Below are 16,670 nucleotides of genomic sequence, written 5' to 3'. Positions count from 1 at the left end.
AATTGCTCTTTGAATTGTCATCTTTTGACTTGCGTACAAAACTTCTTGTAATTGTTATACCAAAGGTTGTTGGAATATTTTTATATATTTAACCAGTGGCTGATAATGAAAACTCTTTGTTTTGTTTCTGATGTCATGTACGTTTACTTTATATTTCTTGGAAAACATATACAACACTTTAATATATTAGTATAGAAGGAAGCTTCAGTAGTTCTGTTTAAAGACTCGCCACGTGTCATTTTGATAATTCAATTATTATATATACAGTTTTTTTTTCAGTTTGAAAGCCTTTTAATTTTTATGTATCCATATCATAATGTTACATAGTGTAAATTACTCAAAGTTTGGTGTATGAAATGGTCGCAGTTTTAAAATTTACTAGCTGTGTCATGATTTTTCATTGCAGAAATTCATTTTATTTTATCTAATTTTTAAATTGTGTGTGTAATTTTGGAACTTTTATACCAAAATTTTTTATCCATTTTTATACCAAGAAATTCTACTATGTTTACAGCATTGATAGGTTTGTCTTGGATAAGTGATAGATAAGTACTTGTGTTTCTGTACTGTGGCTATTGTAAAAGAAAATAGTTTTTTTTTTTTTTTTTCCAAAGTATTCAATAAGAATTTATTTTTATGTAACCATTTGGGTAACTCGTTATTTTTAAGGTTACATTTTTTCGTAAATCTAAGTTAGTATAAATTTCTATCATCAGTGTATAAGAATTTCCTAATTTTATAATCGAGAAGACAATTACTCTGTGCGTAAATTTCCTGATTTGTCTTCTATTTGTAAGATAAGTATTCATTAATTTTACTAGAATTTCTCTAATTCCATGCGTTTCTGATTTTTTAGTAGTATATAATGGTTTATTATATTTAACCATAAACAAGTAGGTCTACCTGGTATGCCACTTTTGTTCAAGTGCTTGTATTACAGTGTACAATATTCAAAAATAGCAATGGGTCATTCTATTTCAAATCAACCAATGATTAAAAAAAAAATCATGGCCTCAGATTTTGATATTTTTTGTACATTGAAAGACGTGTTTGAGAATAGTTATTTCCGAAAATTATTTCAGGTTAATGAACCACGGAAATCACCCAGAACAGCCTTGGAAGTTGATCGCGTAATCAGTGACCATTTGAAACATGACTGTGTCTGTACATAAATTCTTAGCAGTGTTCTTGGAAAACTTAAAACGTAGCTACCGTTCCTTAAACGTGTCATATATTTCAGTGATGGCTCTGGGGGTCAATATAAAAATTGTAAAAAGATTCAAGAATATTTGTATGCACAAATCAGATTTTAGTCTTCCATGTAAGTGGCATTTCTTTGCCACTTCACAAGGTAAAAATGTTTGCGATGGCATAGGTGTAACGACAAAGCGATTAATTACTCGTGCGAGTTTACAATGCACAGAAGTTTTATAAATGAGCTGTGGACAATATCACATCCATTAGGTTTTTTTAAATCAACCGAAGATCTTTAGCAGCATAACACGACTCAAGAAAATAGGTTTATCCCTGTGAAAACAATAATAATCATGCTTTCATTCCTGGCAGTGTAATAAGTTTAAAAATTGGACTAATTTCCTGTACACCAGTGGAACACCTATATAGAGTTTAGGTAGATAAACAACACAAACAGAAGACATCAGAAGTAAAAGTCTCGGATCCAGGAAAATTTGTAGCGTGTGTCTATGGCTGCAAATGATGGATTGGGATGATGCTGGAATATTCTGAGTAATATCAGGACTACAGCAGAAAGTTCTTACACCATGCGGTGCCCGCTTCCACTTTTCGCTAGCCTGGAACCTACGATATTATATGGGTGCCAGTCGATCACATTCTTATTGACACAACAGATCACATTTCTGTCACAGCTAGTGGAAGATCACATAGTGTGTCACATGAGACTGTTAATAAAATTAACGAGTTATTCAAGTATTTCAGTAAACATCGTTATATTGTACAATGCTGATAAGTAATACATAAGGTTATTTTTTGCTATAATTGTAGGTACTGTGTGAAATAGTTGTAATAAAAGTTATACAGTATCTAATAACCTATATTATTATTTCAGAAGCTTGTTATGAAGCAAAAGACACATTCAGATTTTTGGAGGCCTTAGGTTCAAATACCCAAAACCAAATTTGGTTCACACAAAATAACGGCATTTCTTAACCTTGTGCTAAAATTTCACACACGTACAACTTTCACCACATGCTCATTCCGGGGCCTGAACTTGGGACCATAAAGCTGCTATAACTCTACACCAATACAATATTCATTGTTTTTGATTGCAGATTTGAAATCCAGAGGCAAAATTACATGCGGATGCAAATTTCTAGCTTCATAGCTCTTATGTTATTGAAATAAACAATTAAATACAAAATCAGCCGTTTTTAAGTCGTGACTTTGAAGCTGATTGCGTAGTTAATTACTAATTACTCATGAGGGCTGGCAAAGTTTGTTTTGGAAAATAACTATTCTCAAACTTGTCTTTCAATGTACAGAAAGTTATCAAAATCTGAGACCATGAATTTTTAAAATGCTTTTACTTTGGTTGATTTGAGATAGAATGGCCCAATTGTGAGTGAATTGATTTTCACAATAATACTGTTTTGAGTGCAAACTTCAGTTAGTGGGTGTCTTCTTGAACTATCTCAATTCCTTCGAAGATAGCCTGCTGTTTTTCTGATTAAGCATACTTATGTTCTTATGTACAGTTAAAATGAAGAAAATCTGTGTGTTGCAGAATTATAGATGAATTCATTGTTTGTTTGTGTTTGTATACAACCGACTGAAATGTTCAATGAAAATTTAACTTTTTAACTATGCTCATTTATTTCTTGTTTTATAATACATTATGATAATAGCGAGATCTGATAGATCGATTATAGAAAGGTACTTTTATTTTATTCGCTCTTTCTTCTTTGTACTTAACTTCAGCTTCTTAATTTCGGAAATTTCCTTTTCTATCATTTCTACTTTATGTTTGTAATTATCTTGAGCTTTATAATTTTGCAAGTTTCTTTTGCTATCATATGTACCTTCTGCAATTGCCAGCAATCGAAATTTATCTGATATGCTCATGACACGAAATTATACTGAATATAAGTTTTCAAACGCCTTTCTTGGTATTTATGATCTTTTCCCTCTGCAGTGGAATCAATTGTGTTTAAATAAAATGTTTAAGATAATACTACACCGTACTTTACAATATATGAGTGATTTGTCATTCACTGCCACCCAATTGTGATCCGTGTTGCAGAGAAGTTGACATAACCACTGCGTTTTGTAGATTGCACGAGTACCGAATTTTTGGCAGAAATTTTGTTATAGTAGTTCAGTATTGCTATGATGATGCTTTTACTGTGGAACCGGAAAATGAGCATTATATATTCTTCTGTGTGTGAGGAGAAAGGGAAAGGAAAGGGGAGGTATTATTTTGTTGGCCAATGATTTTATATGTCTTATGCTTAACTTTACAATGACCTTCAAAAATTACAATGACAAAGATTTATGACCAGCAACACTGCAATAGTGACATAAAGAAGTGACATCGCCAGCGTAATCGGCGTTTATGCCATAATGTGCAATAATGTTAATAACGCACAACCTGTCAATTACTTATACTTTGGTAAAAGTATTCACATTTTTAACATCTGTGTAGAAAGTTTGCGAATGTGTTTTAGTAAACATTTGTTGTGAAAAATACTGTGGGTTCACGTTATACATGGTCAATTCAAAAACTACGTAATGTTTTTCCTTCCACGGAAGCAAATTAAGCACGAGGGGTGCAGTATAGGGTACCTTCATGTGCATTCATGATTTTTTTCTATGTGCAGAGAGCGTTAGTGATTAATATCGGCCTGTGTTATTGCATGGATGCCCTACAAGGTAGGATTATGATGCAATGATGCAATGTGCGTCATTAAAATTTTACTGGGGGTGGGAAAAATTAGTTGAAGCTTTGTAAACCGGTTAGCAACTGAAAGTTCAAAGTATAAAGACACTATATTTTAATCAAGTTCATAAGAAGGAGGGGTTATTGCAAGTAGGTCTTTTGAATAGGTTTAAAAGTATTGTTTTCTGGAGAATCTGTTGTGGCCCTAATTACTGAGTGAGTATAGTGAACGTTCATTGAACTTCCTATTTGCCGAAAGATGTGGGAATAACGCAATTGCATAACATTGGTGTACCCGCTGTGGAAACTGTTCGATGAGAGATCCTCCATTCTTTCAGTGACGATGCCATCTTCTCGAAACCATGAAAGCACAACAGATCCTGTACAAAGCCAACATGTTCGTTTCCTTTGACTCCTCTATAGGGTGATTCACCACGGAAACCCCAAAAAGCTACGACCAGCACGTCGTCACTTTGTGCTTTGCAGCGCATACAACCTGACCTATAGACCTTTACAGTTGTTGTATCCTTAAATTTACATATATGAGTAGTTATATACTATAGACTATCTCGACAATAGGTTTCATAGGAACAGGTTTTGTCTACTATTACTACGCACTTCCGAACCGTGAAATGAAGCAGATTCAGATCTTTCCAACTCTTTATTCTGTTTCCATCTCAAATCCACACAGGATTACAGTTAATCAGTAGAATTCATTAACTGCTTCCCACAACATCTAACTTGCTTAAATAAATCCGCTAAGGAAACACTCATATCTATAATTTCAATTCTAAAGTCCTGTTTACACAGTATAAAGAAGTACTCCCATATCTTAAGGTATGTGCCCATATTCCTAACATTTTCCACGTCTTCTGATTCATGAAGTTTCCCAGTCGCGTGACGTGATTTCTTCAGAGTTTTAGCTGTTGGTAAGCTAAAATACAGTTGAACCCAATTTGAGTCACGGGAAAACATTACGTGAAGGCGACCACTAACTGTATTCCATTTCTAAAAGAAGACATGGCAGAAGTGCTTCCAACGATGTAGAGAACGCTAAGAGAAGTATGTACTGTACCAAAACAAGCACGCAAACGTTAAACAAGTTAGGGTTCAGACCTCCAGATAAATAATTCTGTTTTCAAACAAAGGTAAGATACTTTTTGAACAGCATCTTACAGGCGTTCAGAAAAGGCGTTCTGAAATGTAGGGAGAAATTACGTACCTTGTCTCCGCCTCATTGTCATAATGCTCCAAATCACTACATATAGATTCTGTCTTCTGCTCTCCAGTCACACGCTATAATAGTAATAATCTGATGTTTAATAAAGTAATTTTGTATTACAGAACTTCAAATGTTACGCATCGATAAGAAAAGCGTGGTGTGAATAATTCAAATATATTCATTAAAATACGATAAATATAGTACGTTAGGGGCACAGCAATAATGAGTATTATGCGGGAGTGGTTGTAAGTTATCAGCGCTTATAACTGATCTTAATATATTCATTGCAGCAAACATTCTACTCCAAAGTAGTCTCAGTAAATATTTTTGAAGAAAATTTTCTATTTTCGTAATTTGTGCTGTAATTACGATTAATATATTTTTCAGGTGCTAGTGACGATGGAGCAAGTTGTGCTGTGATGTTGGAAATGTTGAAAGTGATAACAAAGTCTGGTACACCTTTAATTCATAATATCATTTTCCTGTTCAACGGAGCGGAAGAAAATTTATTGCAGGTGAGCTTTTACTAGTACATGTTTGTTTCTCGATTTGCACGTATCGTATAATTGAATAAGACCGGTACTTTTCACAAATATTATATTGTTTGTTGTTAACCTTCTTTTTACCAACTTAAATGGTTTACGTTATTTACCGAGTGGGGTGCAAATGCACCCAACACATAAATATCTGTTTTTATTAAAATTATTTAATTATTATAATACATAAATGTTGAAATGGAACTTTTATTGCATAGTTAATGTTTCGACATATAAAATAATGTAGTATATTCGTATATTTTCTTACAAACACAGTATAGTTTGAATTTTGTGTAAACTTCAAAGTTTTGAGATAACAGATGCCTTATCCTGTCTTCAGACAAACCCGTTCTATGAAACGTTGTTATGCCCTAGCCGAACAAGATAACAATGTTACGAAATATCACCTTACATATCTTTAGAGTAACACGGACCTTCGATATGCATCCGAAATACTAAAAAGTCATTTATTTATTTATTTATTTACTAATTTATTTTATTTATTTATTTGCCTGTTTTGCATACAAATGAGAGTATTCTCGAGCACGCATACAGTTGTCAAAATTACAAAATAATTACATATATGGTATAGAAAAAAACTTAGATAAAATAATACATACATAACTATGACTTTTATAAGCTTATACAATCATAATATAATTTACAAAGGAAAAAAAAAAAACATTTATACATTATCTTCAAAAAACTCATTTACCGAGTAGTAACATTTATCTACTAAGAACTCGTGAAGATCCGATTTAAACATAGAATATGATTTGTTTAGTTTTAGAAAGTCAGGTAACTTATTGAAAATTTTTGTACAGTTAATATATACACTTTTTTGAAAAAACGAGAAATTTTGGGGGATAACATGCAAATTATTAACGAATCGAGTATTGTATTTATGGACGTTACTGTTTTCAATAAATAAGTGTTTGTTACTTACGGTAAACAAGATAACTTTATATAGATACGCACAAGGTAATGGTAATATTTTTTGTCCTCGAAAGATGGGCTTGCAAGAAGATTTTGGTGACAATCCAAACACAACCCTTAGTGCTTTCTTTTGTAAGCGAAACGTGCTAATACATTCAGTAGAATAACCCCAAGAAATAATACCGTAAGTTATTAAAGAATGGAATTTTGCATAGTACACCGAAACTAAGGCCTCTGTTGTGACATTACCTCTTAGTCTACGGAGGCCGAAACAAATACTACTTAATTTTTTGTTGAGTTGAGAAATATGCTCATTCCAAGTTAGTTTCGAACTTATGGTGACACCAAGAAATTTAGTTGAAATAGAAAAGTCGACTTTTTTGTTATTTACCATTACGTGAGGAATAAATTTATTTTGAAGAGGATAATAAAAATTTAGCAAGGAAGTTTTATCATTGTTTAGAACTAACTTATTGTTACTTAACCAGTTACTTAATCGTGAAAACGCAGTGTTTAGATTATATTCAATATCATGTCGTGAGTTACCTGTAATAATAACATTGGTGTCATCAGCAAATAAAACACATTTATTAGGCAACATTTCATATGTCAAATCATTGATGTAAATAAGAAAGAGCAATGGACCAAGCACTGATCCTTGAGGAACACCAGTTAGTATTGTACCTTTATAACTACTAAACTTACGCATTTCGCCATTATTTTCGTTCGTAATTTGAACTATCTGATACCTATCCTTCAAGTAAGACTCGATCCATTTATTGGCAGTTCCTCTTATACCATAAAAGCTTAATTTTTTGAGTAAGAGATCATGATTTACAGTGTCAAATGCTTTAGTAAGATCAACAAAGAGTCCAATTGCCCATTTTTTATTATTTATTGCATGCATAACAGTACTAAGAAAATCGAAAATCGCAGAATCAGTTGATTTGCCAGTTAAAAACCCATGTTGAGATAATGATATTAGATTATTGGAACGTAAGTAATTCCTTATCCTATTTGACATTACCGTCTCAAAAATTTTTGAAAAGACAGATAAAACTGAGATAGGGCGATAATTCTTAATATCGTAACGATTGCCTTTTTTGAACAAGGGAATCACTTTAGCCACTTTTAACCGTTGTGGGAAAATGCCTGATTGAAGGGGAAAATTTATTACATGAGTCAGGTGAGGAGCAATTATCGAAGCAGATTGTTTTATAATAGTGGACGGTACTTCATCAAGACCTGCAGAACTGCTATTTCTCATCTTTCCTATAATTGCTAATATTTCATCAATAGTTACCGGGGTAACAAAAATACATTTTGGATAAGAAGGCATATTTGAAGAACCACTTGTACCAGCTTGGTGGGATAGAGCACCAAGAGCTACCTGAGGAGAAGTTATAAAATAATTATTAAATTTATTTGCAATTTCAGCAGGGTTTGTAATTCTTTTATTGTCAAAAATGACGTGATTCAAATTAGCAATATTACCCTTCTTTGCATGTAGTCCTACCGACTGGTGAATAATATTCCACATAGTTTTAATTTTATTTCTGGAGTTATTAATCATTTTCGAATTATGCATTCGCTTTGCTGTCTTAATAACTTTCTTATATGTTATCTTATATTTTTTAACGTAATTTCTGAATACATCAGAAACATTTGTATCATTAAGCAGTTTAGCATACTTAATTAAATTTCGTTTGGAATTACGAATACCAGTTGTAATCCAACTCTTCTTAATTTTATTACATTTACTAATTGGCATGAGAGGAAAAGCTACATTAAAACAGTGCAAGTATACATCTAAGAAGGAGTTAAATTTTTCGTCCATAGTGGAAGCTGAATAGATTCCATCCCATGTCTCAAGAGCCAACAAATAACAAAAGTAACTAATGTTACTCGGTGAAAATAACCTTTTTTCAATTCTGGTAGTATTTTGCAACACTGGTAAGTTAGATGATGGAAGCGATAAGCTAACTAATTGCGCATCATGATCTGAATAACCTGGGTTGAATATTTCAAGTTTGTGGTTATGACACTCTCTGCTTACTATTACTTGATCAAGTGCTGATTTTCCAAATCTGGTAGGCGTATTAACAATAGCTTTGAGATTAAATGAAGTTAATAGGTTTTGTAAATCAGTTTTAACTTTAGTGTTAACCATCCAATTTATATTTATGTCACCACACAAAATGATAATACTGTATTTTTTGCACAGATGGTCAATAAGAAGTTCAAGATTTCTAAAAAATACCCGTAAGTTGCCCGAATTAGATCTATAAATACTACATATACACACTTTATGAGCAAGACTTATTGCAACTACTTCAAAGTGAAGTTCCAGATTGAACATCGATACATCAACTTCATCAGCATTTAACTTATTATGAACGAATATACAAACTCCTCCATGAATCAAGTTAACTCTTGAATAATGACTTACCAAATCAAAACCTTTTAATTTTACAGATTTAATATCAGTACAGCTTAACCAATGCTCCGTGATGCAAATAATATGTGCAGTTGACAACACTGTCTCAACTAACACATCCATAAAGTCCAGCTTATTGCCAAGACCCTGCACATTGTGATGAAATACTTTAAGCTGATTTACTTTACAGTGTTTCACTGTATTGATATCTGTACCGGGTTTTATGTTTCCAAGGTTATTCCTGAGTTCAACGATAAAAAATTGTCGTCTCCTACCTTAGTTTCCTTGGTATGTACCAATCTATCCCAATACAACGGTATTGCAATGTTATCTTTACTACACCCCATCTCACACACAAACTTTATTATTTCAGCACAAACATATTTCTTGCCAAACCTATTTAGGTGTAGTCCGTGAGAAGTGTGTAATTTCCTATCTAGCATACCTATGTCCACAACACAAACGTTTTTGAAGTGTTTTGCTAGTTTATATACTTCTTTGTTTACACGTCCCACTTCTTTATTCACACATGACCACCTGGCCAAATCATATCTATGTGGCACTGTAAACACTAGAACCTTTGTATGTAATAAGGCCTTTAGTCGCTGTTTTAGGCATAGTAAAAATGCACTTCCTTGATTTTTCTGGAGAAGTAACATTCGTGTAATACCCACGACTCATTTACCTACTAAATAGAGCACAAGACAGGGAAGAAAGGGACAAGCGTTATAGCATCACTTATCATTGCACTTCCATATTTGTGGGTGACAATTGTACAATAGGAAAAATTAACTATGAAAAGCAAGCTAAAATGATCTACCACGAAGTGGTCATTGAGGAAGACAACGCATATTTAAAAAGTAACATAATTTACCAAGTGGGGTGTTTTTGTACCCCCTAATTTGTAAACATTTAGAAGACAATTCATTTAGTACAATTGCCTTCCCCGTAATAATATTCCATTCAAATAAATAATTAAAGACTTTGAATCTCATTCTTGTAGAAATATTTTTACAACAGTAACAACAAAATAATTAGCACTGGTGTGTGTTTGCATCCCACTAGGTAAAAAGAAGGTTAAATACGCGGATATTGTGTAATTAGCATTTTATGTTTTACTAGCTGAAATACCCATTCTTCGCATAAGTCAGATAAAATATCTATGTAAACAAACTGAACAACGAAAGGGAAAAAATATCGGTCATTTTCTACTACTTTTTATGAATCTGAAACGAAATACACTTGGTGCTTTGTTCAAATTATTAAGTAAGTGTAACATAATCTTAGCATTCCGTAAGTGTTTGCTTGGAACTGAGTTCATAAATAACTTTGTTTTTCATTATTTAATTTTCTTATGGAATAGTACTCTTTCATGCTAGTGCATCTTCATATACATACCAGTGTCCGTACTTTAAACTAAATCGGAAGAAATAAGAATGAAAGCAATGTTATATCGGTCACTCGTCTTCATATACATAGGTATCACTATTCACACCTTATACTAAAAATGAAATAAATAAATAACTTTGAAAACAGTTTATATATGTGGTAGCCTTAAAGAGTAATATATGCGTATTTGAATAAGAGTCAGAAATCAGAAATTTAAAACTCACTAAAACTAATTAATGTATTATAGGCTTCTCATGGCTTTATTACCCAACACCCTTGGGCGAAAGAAGTGAGGACTTTCATTAACTTAGAAGCTTGCGGTGCAGGTGGTAGAGAAATATTGTTCCAGGCTGGGCCGAATCACCCATGGATTGTTCAAGTAAGTTGGATTATCTTGATGTAAATAAGAAGCTTACATCAATTATCTTAAAATTTATTTAGCTTTATCATTATCTGAAATACTCATTTTTCTCACGGGGAGGATAAGGTTTATGCGAAATACCATATTTAACGATAAGAAAGTGAGTAAAATAAAGAAGGAAGAGCAACGCCCAAGGCGTTGCCCCTGTGAATATCAGTGAAATATACAGGGTGCGGCACGTAAAACCGGCCCGTCGTAATATTCTGGTATATTTGTTTTTGGCAACACTTAAATAATCTACCTTCCTACCAAGAGATGGCGTGTCGAGGTCGGGTCGACTTACGTGACCTGCAGCAGTCACGTGCAGCCGCAGCCAGTGAAACTTGTCGAAACCAGTTGAGAAAAAGGCCTCGTTGTGTTAAGCCGGGTGAGTGTCAGTGTGTGATAATGCCGTATTCGATACCCAAGCGTGTTGCCATTGTTGAAGGGTTCATTCTCACTGGATCTTTTGTGAAAACAAAGAATTTGTTTCGGGAGAAATTTCCAGGACGTTCTGTGCCAGCAAAAAGCACCATTCAGGAATTGATTGAAAAGTGGCGGCGTACAGGATCGGTTCAAAATGCTCCCAGGAACAGACGACCATCTGTCTGCACACCTGAATTAAAGATGCAGGTGGAGGAGATAATGACAAGAAGTCCTCGAAAGTCAACCAGGAGATTGAGTCAACAGGTTCAATACATTACATTTCATTTATGTGTTGTAGTTAATCATATTCAATGCATTACATTTCATTTTATGTGTTCACTTTACGGGCCGGTTTTACGTGCCGCACCCTGTATAAATCACGAATAGCAACGCCTGTGGCGTTGTCCTCAGTATGAGTAAAATAAATAAATACCGACCTTGGTGTTTCCCCTGTCAGTTCTCTGACAAGCTGCCATGTTCCATTTTGCCCAAACTTGGGCTCAAATGTCATCGAGCCTGTCACCAATGAGTTTAGCGATCCCGAAAACTATAAATTTGATACATTCGAGTCTCGAAAACTCGGCACTGGATAACCCGCCATTCCGGATAACTCGGCCACACCTGGCAGGAAAAAAAAAAAAAAAAAAAACGCTCGTTTAAGGTCATTGCCAAATATTCTTGTGAGGTCTGTCTTGTCAGGTAAATTACTGTACAGTCTGTATTCATTAATTTTCATTTTCATGTATAGTAAAGGCTCTATGCCTTCATAAAGTCATACTTTTCTTTTGTTTGAGGGCAATTTATTCTCTGTTGCATTCTCAAGCAACCAATACATACAAGTATATTACTGTGTTTTCTGAGGAAGCACTCGTACTTATTTTTTTAAAACTCCATTCCGATAACCCGAGATTTTCACAAACTCGACAACCCTTCGGTCCACACTGGGCCGAGTCATCTTGGACATGTTATTTTTCACGTCTCCGCAGCACCCCATGACGATGGTGGCTAAAATTGGACTTGAACTGCATTGGGAGTGTTACTATACACCTCAGCGATTCCAAAAACTATGAATTTGACACTAATGTCGGTCATTTTGGACATGCTATTTTTCACACCGTCACCTCCTCATACCCTGCACCCCTTGTAATTTCTCCTCTATTCCGAAAATCGAGAAAAAGACTTCATACAGGATTAGATCTGATGGAGATCTCTCTTGTACCAAATTTCGTGGTCCTAGTCACTCTTTTCTATGCGAAAAGCTGACGACAGAAAGACATACACACACAGATTATTTTAGTACTATTAAAGATGAAATTTATAGGACATTACTTCTAGAATGTCAGAAGTATTGACTCTGTTATTACTAGTTTGTAAATGATAATGACCGTAATACAGGATAGCATTTATCTTTGTTTTATCAACAGTTGTAAATTTAAAAGGCTGTAGGTTGCTTTGTACTGGTATACAATGTACTCAATACTTTAAAATTGGTAGCCCTTCCCGCTGGTCTTACGGCTAGCTCGTGCACCTTTTGTGAATGTGGTCCCGGGTTTGATTCCGGTGGGAGAGCACAAAAAAATTATTTTACAACCACTCATTTTCATTATCATCCGTCTCTTTTAGCCTAAAAGTCATAACCGTGAGGTGTTAAACCAATATTTCATTTAATTTCAGTTCTTAAAATTGGTTAGTTGGGTTACAGTTTAAATGATGAAAAAAAAAAAAAAAAAAAAAAAAAAAAAAAAAAAAAAAAACTAACAAAAGAAAGAGAGAAAAACAGTATTTCCATAAACATTTGTTAAAATGGTTTAATTTTTTTTTACAAATTACGATGTTTTCTGTAAATGCACCGGAAATTCCGTAATGTCTTTGTTCATTTGATGGATGTTCAAACTTGTTTTTAGTCAGAAATGGACCTATTTGGTTTATTCATCTGTCCTTAACGAAATTGCATGGTACTATCTTTTGTTCTCGGTGTGTATACAGGTTTTGGTTTAATGTAGATCAATCTACGCTATGAAGAAGTTCAGTGAATAAGCAGTAAAATAGTCATGTTAAGGATAGTTGCCGTTATACGCAGGTGCACTTAGTATTTATTTCCTTGCTTTTATTTTTCAGTTATATGCAGAATCAGTGCCTCATCCATACGCCTCCTCCTTGGCTCAAGAAATCTTTCAAAGTGGAATCATTCCTGGTGATACTGATTTTAGAATATTTCGAGATTTTGGCAACATATCAGGTAAGAAATTTGAATTTGTGTATACTATTTTCTTTCTCTTTTTTAAAAGTATTTGTGTAAGTGGGAAAAGTACTATCAAAATAATTTCAAATTTTCAAGATATTTAATGTTATGTGCCCATTTTTAATAATAGAGAATATCAGAAGCTCAGTTTTCAACTATGAATTAATATGCAATTGTTATCTTACATTTTTTTAAAGTAATGAGTTGCTTTTATTTTTTGGCTGATTTGAAAGTTTGACTTAATGCTAAGATAATATCTAAACTATTCTGACATTTTTACTATAAACAAATATCGAAATTGGAGTCAGATTAAGGCCAAGAGATCAAACGCATGAATAGAGAAATTTATTCTCAGGACTTTTGTTTCCACATGAAAAATAGTACACAGTAACAACTGTACAGTGTAATAAGAAGTACTTCTGACATATTTAGTTCAAATGGAGCAAGTTTCTCGGCTGTGGTTTGCCTTCATTATTAATTGTCTTGATGTATTTGAAGAGCCATTATTCCCGTCATCAATCAACCTTCGGGGAAAAAAAATGATTGTATCAATTAATTCACATTTAACAATCATACATTTCTTCTGACAAAAAAATTCTATTCAATTTGAACTTGCCGGCTCCTTATTCTCAAAAAATCCGAAAAACTGGTATATACAAGGGTCATTACGAAAGTTTTGAGATGTGAAATAACTTACATACTTAAAATCAATTTAACACTTACATTTTCTCAAAGTATTCACTATTACACTGTACACACTTTTACATCCTCGAAAACCACTTCTGGAAGTAGTGTTGCCAGTCTTCTTCTTCAAGTGTTGAAAGTTCATTCTCGAAGCCACCACAGCTTCTTCAGGGCTGCAAAATCTTTCCCCACGCATGCGATCTTTGATCCTGGGTAATAGAAAAATACCACACGGGGCCAGGTCAGGGCTTTACGGCGGATGAGTCAAGTTTGACCTCCGTAGATTCTGAAAACTGAATTGTGATGTTGGCCGTGTGTGCGGACGCATTGTCATGACGAAGCAGGATCTCACGCAATCCAGTTCTTGGACGCCGTTCCCGAAGCGTGTGGAACACTTTTGTTAGTCAAACAGGTGTGTACCACTGAGCAGTAACAGTCCTTTGTTCTTCAAGTGGAACAGTTGCAACATGGCCAGATTTGGAGAAGAAAGTTGTGACCATCTTCTTCCCCACACTTCGCGGTCGCTTCACTTTCGTGCGTGGATTTTCGTCTGGAAAGATCCAGATTGTAGACTGGCGTTTATTTTCAGGGTCAAATTGATAGATCCAAGTCTCATCACCAGTAACAATGTCAGAGACGCGTCGAGAATTGCCTCCATTAAATCTTGCAAGCATTTCTTCACACCATTCCACACGCATGCGCTTCTGCTGTTCAATCAAAGTGTGAGGCACCCAACGAGATGAAACCTTCCTGAGCCGAAGATGATCATGAAGAATTTTTGTTACTGCTGGCGATCCAATGTTCACTGTAGATTCAATGTCCTTGAAAGTTGTTCAAAGATTTTCTCGAATCATTTGTTCCACAGCGGTAATGTTTTCATCTGACACAACTGTTGCTGGACGTCCAGCTCTCTCCTTATCTTTAAGCGATGTCCGTCCTCTTCTGAATTCACCAAACCACCGAAAAATTGTAGCACGGGAAGGAGCAAGGTCCCCAAATGCTCCCTGCAAACGGTCAAGGCTTTGTGTCTCGTTCAAACTACTTTTGAAATCGTAAAGGATCATTGTCCGAAAATGTTTCCTTTCGAGCTCCATTCTAGACAGCCGAATATTGCTCACATCAACGAACAAGTGAAGGCGATACGGCCACGCCGATAAGCGAGGCGAGTTGAAACTTGCTTCGCTTCTTCGCTTTGGATACCACTACCGAACGCAATTGTTGGAATTCAAATACTGTGTCACAACAATGCATATCTCAAAACTTTCGTAGTGACCCTCGTATTACTACAAATTTATAATGACCTCAAACACACTATTTACAATTTAATATTAACGGAAAACTTCAAATGTTATAAACCAACCATACTTGAGATTACATAGAATGAATATTGCCAATTTCCAACCAAATATAACCATTATTCCTGTGTGACGTTTCTCGCCAAAAGTGTTACATAGATACTGGGTAAAATAAATGTCAATGAGTTTGAAATTTTTAAACGAAGATATTAATAACATCATCCGAATCCTCATGTAAGTTTATCTACATTCAAAGTTGGAATTTTAGGTCCGGTATAAAATGACTCAGAAACATTCATTGATATGAAGTAGTTTAGTGAATACTCAATGCACAGACCATCGAATTGAGATAACCTGGTAAGCACCAGCATGCACAGAGTCATTAGCAAAATTGTTCGTAAAACATAAAATGTTTTTCAAAATTCATTGGTGAACTATAGTTAACCTGAAAGTCATATTTCTTAGCAGTCTGACTCAAAATTAAATGATAATTTCGACCAACGGAAACGAAATTCAGTGGTTGTTAGACCCAACTGTAACCTTATTTTCTGATTTATATGTATCAAGTTCCTTTTTTCTTTAGTTCTTCGTGGTAATCCTTATGTATTCTTTTTTATGAGTTTTATATGAGCGATTCATGTAAAATCAACCAAATTAAAAAAAAAAAAAAAAAAAAAAAAAAAAAACACCTCGTCATCTCAGAATTTGATGAAACTTGGTGTACATGTAGGCCCCTATGAGAGATGATCATGCATCATAATTTTAGCCCTGTACCCCCTGTAGTTTCAGAGTACAGGGTGGGAAAAAATGGATAAATTTGATGTTTTTTGTGGAACCTTGTTAGGTTTAATTAGTCATATCTCTCATAAATATTGAGCTACAGAGAAAAATAATACACCATTTTGAAGAGGAAAGATAGGCTACAAGATATGTCAGGAACATTTATTTGAAAATCAAATATAATTTTCTGAGAAATCCGGGAAAATTTTGGATCAGTGATATCTTAGAAACTGCCCATATGATTTTCTTGAAATTGGGTATTAAGGTAACCCCGTATGTTCGACATAAGTGTGCCAAATGTCAACTTAGGCCAAGAATGATTTTCATGTAACCATGTCGGGAGAGACACCTGAGGTGCCAATGTGTCATCTTGCCAATTCGTTAGTGCTGGTGAAGTAATGTGTAACCGA

The 16,670-nt window shown here is 34.3% G+C and overlaps 1 protein-coding gene across 1 annotated transcript in view; it reads left to right on the top strand.

Moving 5' to 3' along the window:
- LOC145673119 (endoplasmic reticulum metallopeptidase 1-like) overlaps window positions 1-16,670 on the top strand; it is a 184,394-nt gene that overhangs the window by 106,233 nt on the left and 61,491 nt on the right. Inside the window, exons 3-5 of the mRNA XM_081742503.1 lie at window positions 5,523-5,650; window positions 10,681-10,812; window positions 13,378-13,498. Coding sequence (XP_081598629.1) covers window positions 5,523-5,650; window positions 10,681-10,812; window positions 13,378-13,498 — 381 coding nt within the window. The remainder of the gene's footprint in view (window positions 1-5,522; window positions 5,651-10,680; window positions 10,813-13,377; window positions 13,499-16,670) is intronic.

Source organism: Thermobia domestica, chromosome 16, assembly GCF_964235325.1.
Source record: "Thermobia domestica chromosome 16, izTheDome1.hap1.1, whole genome shotgun sequence".
NCBI classification, from domain to species: domain Eukaryota; kingdom Metazoa; phylum Arthropoda; class Insecta; order Zygentoma; family Lepismatidae; genus Thermobia; species Thermobia domestica.
The sequence above is the reverse complement of the archived record's forward strand: the minus strand, read 5'-3'. Positions and strand labels throughout refer to the sequence as shown.